The sequence below is a fragment of the Psammomys obesus genome, unplaced genomic scaffold (genome assembly GCF_907164565.1).
Source record: "Psammomys obesus unplaced genomic scaffold, mPsaObe1.curated_primary_1811, whole genome shotgun sequence".
In the NCBI taxonomy this organism is placed as follows: domain Eukaryota; kingdom Metazoa; phylum Chordata; class Mammalia; order Rodentia; family Muridae; genus Psammomys; species Psammomys obesus.
Window position 1 is genome coordinate 939,364 of NW_026594462.1, and position 18,231 is coordinate 957,594.

The 18,231-nt window shown below is 36.6% G+C and overlaps 1 protein-coding gene across 1 annotated transcript; it reads left to right on the plus strand.

Annotated features, from left to right (window-relative positions):
• The first annotated feature begins 10,814 nt into the window (after nt 1-10,814).
• Nucleotides 10,815-17,778, plus strand: LOC129685569 (prolactin-4A1-like). Its single transcript, XM_055619085.1, has 5 exons — nt 10,815-10,848; nt 13,081-13,256; nt 14,644-14,748; nt 16,143-16,322; nt 17,590-17,778. Exons 1-5 carry the CDS (start codon nt 10,815-10,817, stop codon nt 17,776-17,778), a joined length of 684 nt encoding a protein of 227 aa, XP_055475060.1.
• The last annotated feature ends 453 nt before the right edge of the window (nt 17,779-18,231 follow it).

The following is an 18,231-nucleotide window of genomic DNA, read 5'->3' on the forward strand; positions in this document are numbered from 1 at the left end:
ATGCAACTCTTTTAAAATATGAACGAAATGCTCATTGACTCCAGTACCAAGTCATAGTATACTTCCTCAACCCAAAGCCAAATAAGATTATATGAAAGTTAAAAACTTCTTCACATAGAGAAATACTACACAGAGGGAAGATAAAGAATACTGAATGAGAGAAAATATTTATTAATGCATTTATTAATACATTTTACACTCTACATAACTCAACATATTAAATACCAAAGAATCATCCAGTCAAATATCCAAATGAATTACATAAATGTTTATCAAAGAGAAAAATAAATATTTGAAAATATATTTACTCTAGAAAACGGGAAAATGGGAATCAAAATTACTTTGATATTCCCTTTTACCCCATCATCCCAGAATGGCTTCAATGTGGAAAATAAAATGAAGAACCCTGCTGATCAAGATGTGGGAAAATAAGAAGCATTACAAGCTGATGGTGTTAACCTAAAGTGATACTGCTGTTAAATAAATCACTGTAAATCACTATGAAGGATACTCAGAAAATTCTTGAACATCTTAACATATGGTGCAGTTATATTACCCTGTGTGTGTGTGTGTGTGTGTGTGTGTGTATCTAGGTCAACATATATGTGCTTGGTATTTTTGTCTAGTTGACATAAATTAGAGACACCTGGCAAAATGAAAGATCAATTGAAAATTTACCTCCATCTGATTGTTTGGAGGCATGTCTTTGGGAGCAGGTTGAGTGTCGAGTGATGGAGAAGAGCTTATGCAACTGTGGGTGTTGCCACCCCTGGAAGATTGGCCTGGCTGTCTAAGAAAAGTAACAAAGACAATAGCAGTGGTCTCTGCTTCAGGTTCATACTCTGAGCTCTCCTCACCTGGCCTCTTTCATTGATAAAGTATAATTTACAAATTGAAATAAGCCCATTTCCTCCACATGTTGCCTTTGGCTATGATGTTTATCACAGAAACAAAAGGGAAAACTAGGACAGAACGCCACATGCATCCATGTTTATTCCTGTGCTGTTCCAATACAAAAGGTACTGAAATACCCTGCAAGCTTATCAACAGATAAATAAGAAAAGAAAAATGTGGTCTTTATATACAATGGAATTTTGGACATAAAAATACAATCATGCATTTCTAACAAAATGGATTGATGCACTATTAAACAAAATCAGACAATTTTAAAACCTAAATATTGCTTATTTCCTTTCGCATGTGGATTTCAATTTAAATATCAATACATATATAAATATACACACAAAAAATCTAAAATAGAGTTTTAATGTGGGAGAAGCGTAAAATGAATGAGGATGGAAGGACATAACAGGATAATGAAAGGGAAGAAAGACTAGTTTTATTTCATAACCGGAATATAAATGAATCTATACATGTTTATTCATTTATAGACACATACACATGTGGAACATGAAAACAGGACTGTCTAGGGGCAAGAATAAGAGCCGGTCCACAGTGAAATAATAGTAGAAAACAGTAGTTTGCCAAGTAAATCACAGATAGGTCTAATGATACAAATTAAATAAATATCCTCAGGGGGAAAATAATGAAAATAGATGAAATCACATATATGCATCACATTTTCCAGAAATTGAAATATGACCATCTTAATGTCTGATAAAGTATTTCAGAGAAGGTTGTTACAAATGAAGACATTTATTAAAGACATTACATGACGACAAAACCTGAAGACATCAAGAAAAATTATTTTTTAAAGTTTGTCTGGTTTTTATTTGCTTTGTGTTATTTTGTCTTAAAAGGCCCCAGGTAGCCCAACCTGGCCAGCAACTCACTATTTAGCCAAGAATTACCTTGAACTCCAGAAATCCCTGCCTCCATTACCTAAGGGCTTCTGTTATATGTATGTGTCGGTCTGCCCATATGCAGTATAGGGAACTAAATAAATTTAGGGCTTCCTGCATCATAATATAAAATGTTGGGTGGAGACTGTCTCCTAACTCTAACTAGGCTCTCATCCTGCATGTCTTCAAAAATGGTACAGGCAGACAGTGAATAATAAATACAAAAGGTGCTTTGTGGTCAATTCTTGTAAAAGTATTTAAAACTGGTTGTCAAATGGGATTTAAATGAAATGAATTTGAACTCCTAATAGCTAGGTACCTGAGAGCCTTTACATTTCCGAAAAGTATACTGCCTAATACTCAATGGAATAAAATTGAAGACCTAGAAATAATCCTACACATCTATGGCCACTTGATTTTTCACAAAAAAGCCCAAACCATACAATAGAAGAGAGACATCATATTCAACAAATGGTGCTGGTCTAACTGGATGTCTGTATGTAGAACATAAATAGATCCATATTTATCACCCTGCACAAAACTCATGTCCAAGTGGATCAAACACCTCAACACAAAACCATGTATATTAAATCTAATAGAAGAAAAAGTGAGGAATAGCCTTGAACTCATTGGTACAGGAACCAACTTCCTAAACAGAACATATCAGGCTCTAAGATCAATAATTAATAAACTAATCTGGACCTCATGAAACCAAAAATCTTCTGTAAGACAAAGGACATTGTCAATAGAACAAAACAGCAGCCTACACTGCTGTTCACCAACCATACACCCAACAGAGGACTAATACCCAAAATATATAAAGAACTTAAGAAATTAAACACCAAATAACCAAATTACCAAATTAAAAACCAAATAACCCAATTAAAATATGGGGTACAAAGATAAACAAAGAATCCTCAACAGAGGAATCCCTAAAGGCCAAGAAGCACTTAAAGAAATGTTCAACATCCTTAGTCATCAGGGAAATGCAAGTCAAAACGACTCTGAGATTGCATCTTACAACTGTCAGAATAGCTAAGATAAAAACTCAAGTGAGAGCACATGCTAGTGAGGATGTGGAGCAAAGGGAACCCTCCTCCATTGCTGATGAAGTGTTAACATGTACAGCCACCTAGAAAATCAATCTGGCACTTTCTCAGAAAATTGGGAATAGCTCTACCTCAAGACCCAGCTATACTACTCCTGGGCATATAACCAGATGATGCTCGGTCATACCACAAGGACATTTGCTCAACTATGTTCATAGCAGCTGAACTGTTAAGTACATCTAGTTTATCAGAGAAGAGCTGTCATAAAGTAACCTTTGGCTTCCGTCATTACGTCAATCTTTCTAGGACTTCTGCTGTTTTTCAGTCTGATTCACCTTGAGGCTTCCTCAATCATAAGCTGAAACAATTATATACCCTGGGGTTTCTGTTTCTGCTGAATCACTTTTGCTCTTTGGACTTCAGTTTCCTGTCCATTAGTCAGAGAACACGGCATCCAGGATGAAGCTCCTCATGTGATGGGAAACTTTGCATTTGAGGATAGAAGACTATTACCTCTATCTAAGCACTCTACAAACTGAGCTATGTGCCTCACATTACACAGTAATCTTAAATGTGCATATAACAAAGAGACACAACACAAGAAAGAAGAGTTTATAGTACTGAAAGAAACTCAAAAGTGCATCAGTAATTGTAGCTAGGGCATGGGAATATCTCTTTGAGAAAGTAATGGGAAAAACTAGGGGTGACAGTAAGTAAGAAATGATCCTGAAGATATGACCCAAGAAGAACTCAACCTCACACTTAGGATGGAATAGTAAAACAATTTGTCCACAAAGACTATGGAGAAATCACCACCAAGATAAGTAATATACTCAAACATAAATCAAAGTCCAACAAGGTAGAAAGTCCTGAAGCTGCAGAACTCTGCTCTGATTGCTGTAAGAAAAGGCACAATGAAACCACAATACTGGATCACTCCATGAGTAGAACAAAAATTTACTAGGGGAACAAACAGCCAGCCTCTGAGAAGAGAGAACAGCAACTTGACAGGGTATTCACCAGGGGGGAACTCTCTGAGCTAACACAGGCTGTTTAGATTAATCAGGAATTAGAGGCTTGTCTGAGGTAGTTAAGTCCTTCTGGTTAGGACATTACTACCAGTACTGTCACTGGGGATGGGGAACCTCTTTGGATCTTATAATGGCATAAAAACAGAAATCAATAAACTAAAACTAAGAAAACAATGTAAAATCATTTGTAAATTAAATAGCATAGTTCTAAGAAAACCACAGGTAATGAAGGAAATCTCAGCAGAATTAAGAGTAGAAAAAGCTAAGTAAATATAATATATCAAAATAAGTAAAAGGCACTTAAAGCAACACTGTAAGGAAAAATTGTAACACTAAATCAAAGTGAGGAAAACTGCAAAATCAATCATCAAATTCCTTATTTGACAAACATAAAGAGGAAATTTCAAAAAAGAAAAGAAAAAGAAGGAAAGAATAAATATAGTGGGGGGTCAATAATATAACAACAGGAAATGAAAAGTCAGTGAAACCAAGAGCTGATTCCTTGTAGGAAAAGAACCAGGCTGGAGCAAGGTCTGGGAAGTTAGAAGCAGAAAGTGCTTTTAACCACCTATATTTAGATTCCAACAACCATGTTGGGCAGCTCACAACTGCCTTTAATTGCAACTCCAGAGAATCTGATGCCCTCTTTGGACACCTTCACACGTGTGGTAGACATACAAACCACAAGCAATAATAAAATATATATATATATCTTGCTTTAAAAAAAATGAAAAGACAAATCAGCTTAAAACAAAGTCACAAATCACCGACTTGAATGTGAAATGTCCCTACAGGTTCCTGTGTCTAAACACTTGTTCCCCAGCTGGTAAGGAAAGAACCTTTAAAGCATTTTAGACTCTACATTTTAATTATTTCTGACAGAGATAAAGAGCAGCTTTGCAAAGAGCAAACAGCAAAATTAAAAAGAAATCAAACAGAATATATCACTAATGCCACAAATATAAGTCAAAACAGCTATCCTAAAAATACTCATATATAAAAGACACTAAGAAATAATTATTTTTTCACACAGTAAATTAAAATCTATAAACATAAAATGAGCACAAGTGCATTAGACAGTTATTTATAGGAACTCTGGGAGCTGGTTTGAGTCTTCCCCCTTGCTGTTTGTAAAAGCTCATCTTGATGGCTACAAAGTATATTGGATCACTAATGTGTTCAGCTTCATGGAAATTTTATCTTAGATACTAAATAGATATCTTAGATATATATGTAAGATAAAAATTTCTTAGTGGACCACATCACATCTGTAACATAGCTCAAGACATGCAACACCAAGAGTATGATATAGTTTAAGGTACAGGTGTAGGAAGATTAATCTTTATTAGCATCTGTGAAATGAAGTCCAAGCACTTCCAAAGCAAGAAAAGGTATATTTTCCATTTGTGTTCCCTGTGAAACTACTGCACATCATAGGATAGGATTTCCTGAAACCTCTTTAAAAGCCTCCCCACCTAGTGTTGCTCAAGTTTCTAGGGAGCCTATAATTCTTCGAGTGCAGGGAAGCACCAGTAGCCAGATCTCTAATACTGTTATTGCTTTAGCCATCAGACTATCAGCCCATCAGGCCAATTATTAAGGGGAGCAGATATGGAGTTGCCTCTTGTCCTGTATCACAGAAGTACTTCTTGTGAAATGTAAGATCTTCACCTATTCCAAGCCTGTTAAATGCCTTTGTTAGTAGGGCCATTCATTTGGTAAGCAAAGAGTGGAAGACTTGTATCATTTCTTGGAGGTATGCTTTCCCCCCAACCCCTGACTCACACACAAAACACTGCATGCCTGATCTGTTGAACTCTGCCTTGCGTCCAGTTGTGGGTTTTTTTGTGAAGGTTTTCATTTGCTATAAAGGAAAGCATCTTTGAGGAGGGCAGTACTTCACTTATCTGTGGATATAAGTGTACAATTTAGAATGTAGTTAGGAATTATGTTCAGCATTCTTTTCTAATGTCCATGACCTCACCATCCTCAGTAAGCTGGCCAAGTTTTCAGTCCCAAGCATGATTTTCCTCATCTTTAATTAAGTCCAATTAGACAGCTGTTGGTTGATACCAACATGTGAGTGTTACTTAGTGTATCTGTGTGCAATCCTATCATACTGGCCATTGTCATGGTTCACAGTTACTGCATCTGGATAGGACTGCTTGATCGTTTTCCTCCCTTGACAGCTTGCGTAGTATTTTCTGGTACCATTAGTCTTGAGTACAGGAGACATTCAGGTCTTATCCAACTCAAATTGTCTTAGGCTTGTGTCATAACTATGCATAGCCTTTAGCAAAACTATCCAATCTTCAACCCCTGAGAGGAATCCAAGGGTTACACCAACAGTCCATATAGTTTTGAGAGTCACTTGGACTACCCAGACCAAACATTTGAAAGGAGATTTCTCATGCTTTGAGTGAGGTTTTGTTAGTCTATAGTTCTTGTGGAGAGCATAGTCAGCCCAAATGACTTAACTTCATTTAAGCTACACACACACACACACACACACACACACACACACACACACACACACACACATATCAATTGTGTGTGATTCTAGGTAAATATAATATAACATGATTTCTTGTGGAGTTATCAAACAACCTCAACCTCAGTGTTGTTTCGCCCCACTTTGTACTTGTCTGTCTGTACTGATTTCCCTCCTTTCTCTTCATTTGGAACCCCTTCCATGCTTTTGCGTTGTCAGTTTCATTAATATCACCTGTATTATTCCCCTCTCAAGTCACCTTCCTCATTGCTTATACCGATGGTCCCTTTACACATTCCATGTTTCTGTGATTACTCCATGTTTGTATACTCACATGTCAGGATGTCCATCTAGGAGGAGAAATGAAAGCATTATCAAGAAAATGTTGCTTAGGGAGTAGAACAGAGGTCCCAAACAGAGGTAGAGAGTTCTGGTATACTTTAGCTGCCACTTGTGACCTCAGTGGGTAGCTGGTGGTGGCTATCTCATTCCTTCCTGTCCTGTTTTAAGGATATGACAGATGAAAGCAGATTCTTGCTACCAACCCCTCTGCTTGCTTTAGTGAGGAAGCTGTACCTTTAGATAGGCACTGCCTAGTAGCTGTCTGTAACTGTTTCCTTACGGCCATTTTAAACAATGCCATGGATGGTTCTCTAATTTACTTGGTTTTTTTTTAAATGGTTTTTAAAAATTAAATCTGCTAAATAAAATGGTATGAATATTATATGAGTAAAAAAAATGTAATCGAACCACATTCACTGGGGAAATCTTATCTCCAGTGTGATATGTGCTCTATTCTGGTATCAAGTATGGATCCTGCTGCCCTGGGAGTACCTGGTATTGAGGCTACAACTCCATGCATTGTTGTATACAACAGGATTTATGCAACTTTATCTGGCTACTTATGTTTGTGTGGAAGCCAAAGCATTCCTATACGCTCCTGTTTTAATGTTTATTTTCAAAGAATAATGGAATTGTTCATTGCTGGGAGAATGTTAATTTGTAGCTTTTAAAAAGTATTCCTGTTAAGTTTACTAATTGATAATCTTGGACTGGCAGAGCAAAAGTGAAAATATTTTATTAAAAATCTGGGGATCATTAGTAAAAAAAAAAAAAATGGGCTAGGGATCTAAACAGAGAATTCTCAGTAGAATAAATAAAAATGAGTAATAAGTACCTCAAAAATTAGTCATCATCCTTAGCAACTAGAGAGAGATGCAAATTAAACCAATTTTGAGATTTCATCTCATCTCAATCAGAATGGCTAAGAGGAGAGTTTTGAGATTATATGTGTTCATCATAGCAGGTGAAGTATAGTAGTTGATCACATTGCCTTCACAGTTAGAAAAAAACAAAAACAAGAAACAAATGAGAAACAGTGACAGATTCTGGAATTCTAGTTACTTTTTCTTTTTTATCCGGTCTTAAACTCTAGTCCATGGAATAGTGTCACTAACATTTAGCATTTCTTCACACCCCAGGTAAACCCAATTGAGAATCCTACCACAGACATGATTTGATATCTGTCTCCAAGATTATTAAAGATTTTGTTATGCTGACAATCAAGTATTAACCATCAAAATTCTAAACCCTGCCAACTTGACATACATCCATACAACTTTGAAGTCATCACTCTCCACCCCTGTTCTTAATGCTTGTGACTATCTTGTTATGCAAATCATATTCCATCCACTTCGTAAAGCCTTCCTGGTCTTCACTCCCAGCACTGTTCTGAGCCTTCATACCATCTCCTTAACTGTGAGATATTACAAACACACACACATACACACACACACACACACACACACACACACACACAGAGAGTCATAAGGAGTCATTTTAGTGCTGCTTTATTTTTTTTTAAGAACAGCAATATTTGGTCTTATCCTAGAAGTTCCTTGTGTCCTTTTCTTATAATGTCCTGTCAGGGCCTAGCTTTTAAATGTGATCCTATTACTTATATATTTTTTCTTCTCTCCTTGTCTCCTGTGTATATGTTACGGCTTCCAATTTAGTATTTTAAGGAATGCATGATTATATAAACGCATGGGTCTTTGCATCTATATCTGCTTCTGGTGTCTTCTCTTTGGGCTCGTTTCAGTTTATTTTATCCTATCCTGATATGTTAGTTTTTATCATATGACATTATTAGAAGCCTGTTTTCTTTTTCTAATGAAAGACAGAAAGGAGGTGATCTGGGTAGAAGGGAGGTGGGGAGAAATGGGGAGTAGTAGAGGGAGGAAAACCAGTAAACAGGAAATAATATGTGAAAAAATCTATTTCAGTAAAAGGAAAAAAATACATAGAACAAGAGAGAAATGGTCCAGAAACTCATTCAAATATTACTAAGGCATTCTACCATAATATCAATGTATATTCTTCAAACATGGAGGAAAGAAAAGATATGAGACATCATGAAACATTAGCAGGCCATGGAAGGAGTCTTCATATGGTAGAAATGTCTAACATGACAGGCAAAGTTGTCTGCATGAACAGGCCATGTTATGTGACTAAAGATACAATGTTCAAGGACAGACTAGTTGAGTTCCTACCAACATGCCAACTTCTGTTTCAGAGTGAACGCTGGAACCAAGTAAACATTAATTCATAATTCTCAAATACATGGAGAATAGTTAGCCACTGTGTGGAGGAGGATACAGAACTCTAAAGGGAAATAGGTTTTAAACTTATCCTAGGAGTTGATGATTATATAAACCACAGACAGTATCCAGTGTACATTATCTTCTTAAAAGGCAACTGTGCTGAGGCAGGTATGTGGTAGAGGCATATGATGCATTTCATAGGTGGAAAGTATTGGTTAAAAGAATGGGATATAAGTCTAGTGTATATATTTGGGAGACATGATATCCTGTATGAGTAGGCATTGTTCATTCAGCCCTATGCCCCAGAAAAGTACAGCCAACAGGGAACTAGTGGCCAGAGGGCCTGCCTGGAGCAAAAATCTGGACTAGGCAAGTGTAAAACTTCCTTGTTCTCTGTTCACCAATGGCTAGGACAAGCAGTGGGAGTTACTCTACTAGCTATCTGTATCCATGGCCTGTGGAAATGCCACAGGATGAAGAGCAAATGGACTAATGAGGAATAAGAAGTGTATTATTGAAAGCTAAATAATGCAGTATCCCCACCCACACTGTTGTAACCAGAATGTTCTTTGAAAGAAATAACTGCAACAAACATTGAGATCTTTGAGATCTTGCTAATTTGTTTTATACCACGTTTACTTGGATGCTGAATATCAATATCAGTTTGCATTTGTTTGAAATAAGCAGCAGTGCTCTTTCAGAGATTACCTTCATTCTCTGAAAAAACACTTCATTTTATAATACTAACATCCAGTATCATATAGATATGAAAACCCAATCAAAGGAACAGAAATGATAGCAAGTGTGGTAGGGAAAAGTATTCCCTCAGGCATAAGCTTATTCAAAAATCCCAGTGGAGAGCAGTTGGCTTGCTATGCATGTCAGGGAGAGAAGTCCCTATGGCCTATCACACCATACAGGCTGCTGCCATTGATACTGCACTATACCACAAGTAAAACGTTAGAGATTATTGCTGAAGATACCATATGACTATGGAGAACACAAAAGCTGAGACTGAGCTGGAGGTCCCATTCTGCTGTCTGAATTTCACGATGCCAGACAGCACTCAGCTTGATATTGGGTCAAGTATCTCAAAGGGCCTAACCAACCCCTGATTAACACAATTCATGCAATAATTAACATAATCCATGCAAGATGTATTTATCTGTTCCATGGTAATGAAACTCTCATGTGAAGAGTCAACTACTTTCTGATTGTCTACAGGAGGAACTGGTGTTTTCTTTAGCCGCTACAATGTCTTCCAAGAGGACGACTTTTTTAATTGTTTCACTAAATGCATATGATACACCTATTAAATATATTCTAATTGCATTTTTGCAACTTCTATTTTCAGCCTTGTGTATAGAGGTAAACTCTGTACAATATCTAGTAGATATTGGCAAATCTTAAAGGTTAAACTACTGAAAATAAGTGACTCTTGTCTGATGTTCAAATGTTAGGAAACTGATAAAATACATATATCATTCTAGTGAGGTTCTGAGGATATTACAGAGATGGCATGACTGTATAAGAATATAAAGAGGAAGGCCAAGAATTGAGGCCTATCAATTCTCCCTGTATTAATCTTTAATACAAATTCTACTCCTGTCATGGCCAACACATAAGCAAAGGAATGCATACATAACTAGGTCTATGGTCACGCTAATGAGGCCATTACAATGCCCTTAGGGAGCAGTCACAGGAATCTCAGGTAGGATTCTAGCCTGAAGGTGCTGCTGTAAGGGAGTATATAGGAGGTGGAAAGTTAGATGAAGGGAAGCCTCCAGTGAAGAAGCTTTCCCCCTGGGGTATCCAAGCTGCAGTGAGACTTCTCAGAGATGCGTTTGTCTTTGATTCCGCAGTGCTCCTCCTGTAAGTATCACTTTTACTCTCATTTCTCTACATACAATTAAGAAATGCATTACTTTACCAAGTTGAGTTTGAGTGGCCTATGCTTCTAACGTCCTTGATGTCCTATCTGGGAAGAATTCTCTCTCTTTTCATGGCTTACCAGAAGTAAGGCAGCAAAGATATGAGAAGAATTTTTTCTTAATCACTCTAATGCAGTTGCACAGCAAACTCTTAGACCAGTAGGGTTTTTTTTTTTCATAATTTAATTTATCTTTTAAAGAGGAGTCTTCCTTCTCCTAGAGACATGTGTCACTGTCTTGAAGCATTTTGCATTGTCTTAATTGACCTGAGTTAGAAGCTAGAAGTGTTTCTGGTACCTAGTGAGTGGACACGAACAATGCTTCTGTGCAGCTTCCATGCAAAGAAAAGTTACAAATCAAGGTTTGATGAAAAATTCAAAATTGGAGAAATGGAGATGTTTGTTAAATTAGAATACAAAGAGTCTTTACGCAGTCTTTTTTCCAGGGTTATTTCAATGGCTTTCTAGATATGAATGAATCTAAAGAAATTTTCAATGCAGGAAACTGATACAGACAAGTCTAGCAGTGGGCATTACACAGTTTTCACAATTTCATCCAAACAAAATATCAGTTCAAAACAAAAGCATGTTAGGGTTAAGAATTTGTCTCTAGAAACTTGTTGATATTTTCAAGAATAATCAATTAGTAATAATGATAAAATAGATTTTCCAAAATGGAAAACCAAAATCATTTGTCTCTAAAACTCACCTTAAGGTGTGAAGGTCTTACAGATAATGAATATAAAGAATGCATGTGGGCATGTATTATAAAGAGATATATGTTGTGCTTAAAATAAAATTTGGAAATTATTGTGAATTTAGAAACTTTAACATATGTAACAAATTATTTGACCATATGATTTTTTTAATTTTTTGTTATTTTTATTAATTACAGTTTATTCACTTTGTATCCCAGCTGTAGCCCCCTCCCTTTCCAATCCCACACTTCCTCTTTCTTCTCCTATGCTTCTCCCCCAATCCAATGATAGGGGAGGTCCTCCTCCCCTTCCATCTGACCCTAGTTTATCAGGTCTCATTAGGACTGACTTCATCTTCCTCTGTGGACTGGTAAGGCTGCTCCCCCCTCAGGTGGAAGTGATCAAAAAGCCAGCCTTTGAGTTCATGTCAAACACAGTCCTTGTTCCTATTATTGGGGAATCCTCTTTGGACACTAAGCTGCCATAGGCTACTTCTGTACGGGGGTTCTAAGTTATCGCTATGCATGATCCTTGTTTGGAGTATCAGTCTTAGAAAAGACTCCTGTGCCCAGATTTTTTTTTTGGTTCTGTTGCTCTCCTTATGGAGCTCCTGTTCCCTCCAGATCTTTCTATCTCCCCCTTCCCCCTGCACTCTGCAAAAAGTTCGGCTATGAATCTCAGCCTAATATCCAGAATATATAAAGAACTTAAGAAGTTAAACAGCAAAAAATCAAGTAACTCAATTAAAAATGGGATACAGAGCTGAACAGAAAATCCTCAATAGAGGAAAATCAAATAGCAGAGAAACACTTAAAGAAATATCAACATCCTTAGTAATCAGGGAAGTGCAAATCAAAACAACCCTGAGATTTCACCTTATATCCATCAGAATGGCTAATATCAAAAACTCAAGTGACATCACATGCTGGAGAGGATGTAGAGAAAGAAGAACCCTCCTCCATTGCTGGTGGGAATATAAACTTGCACAACCACTTTGGAAATCAATCTGGCACTTTCTCAGACAAATAGGAATAGTGCTACCTCAAGACCCAATTATAAAACTCCTAGGCAAATATCCAAATGATGCTCAAGCATACAACAAGGACATTTGTTCAACAGTGTTCCTAGCAGCTTTATTTGTAATAGCCAGAATCTCCCAAGACACTAACCTACCTGAGGAGGAAGACTAGCTCACCCTGGCTCCAGTTTCAGTGAAAGTAGAAATGTTTGAAGAAATATAGAAACATTTTTAGGAGAAACAGGAAGATGCAGGAAGTCTTCCATTTTCTTTTCAAACTATAACCTGTGCAGGTATAATTTTTATCTAAATATATAACACAGAAGAAATTATTCCTCCACTCGGACAAAAAGTATTAACTTGTGTAGAGCAGGAGGGCATCTTATGCTTTCCTAGACAGGGTGACTATTGATAGCCTCATAGAATAAGACCTTAAAATGGCTCCTCTTCTTTAACAGGGACGCTGCTCTTGCTGCTGGTATCCAGCCTGCTCCTGGAAGGGAACATGGCCTCTGCTAGGAAAAGTAGACTATTCAATGTCCTTAACAACAAATCCTTTGGAGACATGTTGGAGGAGGCAATCAAGTCATCTCAGAAAATGAATGGCCTAATTTTTTACCTGTGCAATCATTTGGTAAGAATCCTTACTAATCTCTGGAGTAGTTATGGTCTCTTTTTTATGGCAGTGAAAATGAAAAGGTAAGAGCATCATAGCCCAGTTTCAACATATTCTCATGGGGAAAACCTTAAGCTATTGAAATATAAAATAGGAGAACATAACGCTTTGATGAAATGTCAAATGTTTGCTAAGAATACAATGGTTTTTTTCTCTATATTTCAAATTTTACTTTAATTTACTCTTGTTACATAAAGTAATAAGGTATAAGGCTGCGGAAGTGTTTTGGTTTCCTATTCCTCTGTATAGGGCACATAAGTCCTTTGGTATGCTTCATTTAGGATGCTATACAGATCCAATAAAGAAGACTGTTTCACAGAAAATTTGGGGCAATGAACAGAATTAAAAAGACTAAGAATAAATAAGGCAAAAAGAAAAATAAGTAAATGACTAGAGAAATCCCCCAATGCTACGAACTGTCATTGAAATAATTTCATGACATTAGTCTAGGGTCAAGTTTAGAGCTGAAAGCCGTTATCCTACACATAGTGAAGGTCATTTAAAGGCAATACACAATCTATTTTACAATAGTATAAGGAGCAACAGTAAATAGGACTTTAACACATCAATTAGCATTTGAGAATGTATCTCGAAGTATATAACAAATACATTTCTATCATACATTATGCTTACTACTGTTTCAATCACCTCATATTCATAATTACTCCTGAAATCCTTTCTAACTATCATGAATTTTCCTAGGTACAGTTCTGATGCTAATGCGTTGAGTAAATATACTGAAATAAAGGCAATAATTAAATAATGACATGTTGGATAATGCTTATACAATCAATATTTTTTTCTATTTTTAACTGGTGCATTGTTTTATAATTTCAAATATAATGTACTTGGTGGTAGGCCTCACTTTGCCATAACGTTTTTTGCAGATGCAGTGCGATGTGAAAATGGAATTCTACTAGTATGATGCCTAGTTAAGAAAGCATAAGTTTGGATCAAAAAGAAATTTAAAAATTAATAATTAAAAATATATAAGAACTTTGGCAGTGGCACAAATACCAATCAATTATTACCATATTACAACACTTATTTTTGCAGTTTGGTAGGTTTTAGTGTCTGCTTACCAAATAGAAAAAAAGAGAGAGAGAGAGAGAGAGAGAGACAAGGGAAAGAGGTTGAGAGATTAGAAAACTGGATGATTCAAAAAAACATGATTGCAATGAAATTGGAAATAAATATGTAAAAGGTACTTGTCTAATTCCTTATTTTCATTTTTTTAGTATTGTTTACCTTTATGTTTTCATATCTTCAAATTCCTTAATGCCCAAGTTACTGATAAACTGACTTCATTTAGAAATGACAACTAATGGAGTATTTGTGATTTTAGGATACATATTATGTCAAAAACCACGGATTTAACCAGAGGACCACCAGATGCCACACTTCTTCCCTGTCTAGTCCACAAACCAAAGAGCAAGCCCAAAAGATCCAAGTGAGTTCTCAGCCTTCGTTTGTCACCAAAACAACTGAAGCAGTGCACTGGCTTTGGCAAGCATTCATATTATTTATATTATAGTATAGTATAATAGTATATGATAATCACACTTGCAGAAAAAACAGAGAAGGAATATGAAATCAAAGAACAATCTTAATGAAATGTATTTGTAAAAATCATTGATAAGTAATATTATAGCAGATCTATAAACTATCCATTCAGAAAGCCCATTTTATCAGTGTCTTGCCTATAACATTATACTTACTAGTCTGTAGTAAATGTGAGCCACCTCTAAAGCCATGGTTCAGTATGTCCTGATGAATATGCAAATGAAGCAGTAATAGAGTTGTGTTCATCCTATGTCACACTAGGTCCTGTGTTGGCAGAATATTTTTATTCAGTTTACATCCTGGTTGTAACCCCATCCCTCCTCCCCTCCCAATTCTATCCTTCCTCCTTCACCTCTCCCCTTCCACTAGTCTTCAAAAAAGGGAAGTCCCCTTTCCTATCCACCATAGCTCATCAATTCACATCAGGACTGAGCTTGTCATCTTCCCCTGTGGCCTGGCAAGGCAGTCCCACCAGGGGGAAGTGATCAAAAAGCTAGCAAAAAAAGTACCTGTCAGATGTAGTGCCTGCTTTACTGTGGACCCACATGCAGCAATTTAACATTTCTGAATACTATGCAGTCTATTCTTAACACTCATGTTTCCCCTGGATCTACTTCTGCTTCATTACATAAGTGCCCATTCCTCTCTGATCTCTTTAGCTTTACCTATGTTATTACAGGAAAAATGGAAGTCACTTGAAAAGAGGAGTCCTGTAAAATGCAATATGATGTTCCTCAAGATAAAACTCACCCCTGTTGTCATGAAGAGTTTATATGCCATGCTGACTCCAACTTATAATGGTTATTATTTCTCACTTCTAATTCCCTTCCATGAAGCAATTTAAGTAATTTACAGTGAGTGTTATCATATATCCAGAATGTGTCCACAGATATACCCCACTTTCCTTCTTTTCCTTAACTAGACCAACATTTTATGTTTGCATTCTTATTTATAATAAAAAATAATAATGATGATAATAATATAAAGTTAAAAAAAGGAAGTCAAGGAAGTAATGACAATTGTTCAAAGATACTACTTTGCTAGAAACTTCATAAAACAGTCTTATTTTATGTCTGAATTTAAACTTGTAAAAATTCTATAACATGAGGACTGTGGTTAAAGTTTAAACTTATAAAATCTGTACCAACAAAAGAATGTTCCAAACATGTATGTGAATGATCAAAGATGAGCCTATTTCAGCTACCTGAGGGAAATCTGTCTCTATCTAACACTGTTCTACTTCCTTTATTCTAATGGGTTTGTTCAATTGTGGTTGCTTAGTCGGATGTCCTACTGAAGTTTGCATACAGTCTATTGAAAGCCTGGGTCAATCCTCTGAACCATCTGTGGGGTGAAATGCATATCAGGCTGGGATCCACTCCTCCTACCCTCACAAGAGCCTTGGAGCTTAAAACTGAAAACAAAAATATCCTAGAGACCATGAAGAAGATCGCCCTCAAGGTAAGTAGCTTCCTAATTTTCTTTGCCTTTCTGTGTAAAAGCAAATACATTTTGAAACACTTCCCTTTGCAACAAAAATGGGGTATCCAATTAAGTCAACATCTTTATTACAATCCATATAACACCCAACCTTCTCAAAGACACTTTACTCAGCGCCTGACTTCCCAGGGACCTCAAAAGAAAAGAGCTGCTCCCCCCAGCGATTTGGGTAACTATCCCAACAGATTTGGTTAGAGTCAGTGCTGGACTATCTACATCTTAATGTGCCAGTTACAATCTTCATTGAGTCTAGAGATTTGTTCACAAATACTATGTGGAGCATTTATTTGGTAGAAAGGAAGAAAAGAAGAGTAGCATGGTGTCTGGATCCATAAAACACAAAGACAATTCAGGAACAATCCTAAAGAACTGTAAAGTTTATTAATTGACAGAATTTATGCTAGAAACCTCCAAGTTCCTTGATATCAAATGATTAGCTGCCCATCTGTCTGCTCCTTTGCTACATGAGACTTCTCCTGGGAAAACAGAAGAAAAACAAGTCTACTCACCCAAGAAAGGGAATCCAGGACAGAGGAAAGTAACAACTACACTGAAGTCCCATTTGGTGAAACAATATGTTTTTACTAGAGTTGTAACAGGAACAAGGTTGAGTTACTTGCAAAAGGAGGGAGTGACTCAAAAGACAGCCACATCACAGAAAACTCCCACCCCAACCCCCAACCCAGGCAACAATCAGGAGAGCTAAAACCTTAGATGTCCCTGAACAACTTGCAGGAAGCAGGGAGAGGTCTGAGAGACCTTCTCTCTACAGTTCAGTGGGCCAGCATCTACACCACTAGCATTCTGTGAAGCTGGGAGGAAGGATCCTTGAAAATCTTCTGAGATTCTACTTTCCCAGACATAAAATGGCGGGGATTTTGCAGGAATTTTTGTTTATTTTGTTTTGTTTTATTTTGTTTTGTTTTTTAGTCCTTTGAACCTGCCCCCTGTCTTTGAGGCAATGCTTGATTGGGAGCAAATTATACAATGTCCAGGAAAAACAAACATCAGGGGACATTTCATGTCACAAAATATATGAATCTGCTCCACCTCTAGTATTAAATGGCTGCCATATTTAACTACTCTGTTTCATATAAATGAAAATCCATAGGTTTGGCTGAAGTTTTACAATATTAACCTCTCACAAAATTGAATTTACCATGTAGAAGAAATGGAATCCCAAACTCCCATTCCATAATTAATACTTAACTATTATTTTGGTCATTAGGGTAACTTTATAATTGGAGAAAATGAGAACTCCCCTACCTGGAATGACTTGGGATACTTGCAATCGGCCGACAGAAACACTAAATATTTTGCATTTTATAACATGTTTCACTGCCTGAGAAGAGACTCACATAATGTGGAAATGTATCTGAAGCTCCTGAAGTGCCGACTGACCCATAGCAACTGCTAAGAGCAAATTCTTTTGTTCTCCCTCCGTGATAGTACTTGATGCACTTGTGTAATTGCTCTGTTCTTTAAAAATAAAAAAAAAAGAAAAACTAAGCAAAGCTGCTCAATATATCTTTTGTTGATTTAAAATAAAGTCTACTAAAAACATAGATGGGTTTTTATCAAAAATATCACAGATATCAGAACTTACCCTGGCAAATACTTATACTTTACAATATAACCTTAGGATCACAACATGTTACATGAATGAAGTTGCTAGAATCAAAGAGTGCTATTGCAATCAATCAGCCCATCTATATTCCATAAACATGGGGATCTTGAGTTATATTATGAAAAATAGCTGCTCTCTATCACCTGACATTTGTGGCATATCCACTGACAATAAAATTACAATGCAACTGTACTGTTCCAAAGCACTGTAAATTTTTCAAAAAGTCTAAAACTTGAGGACATA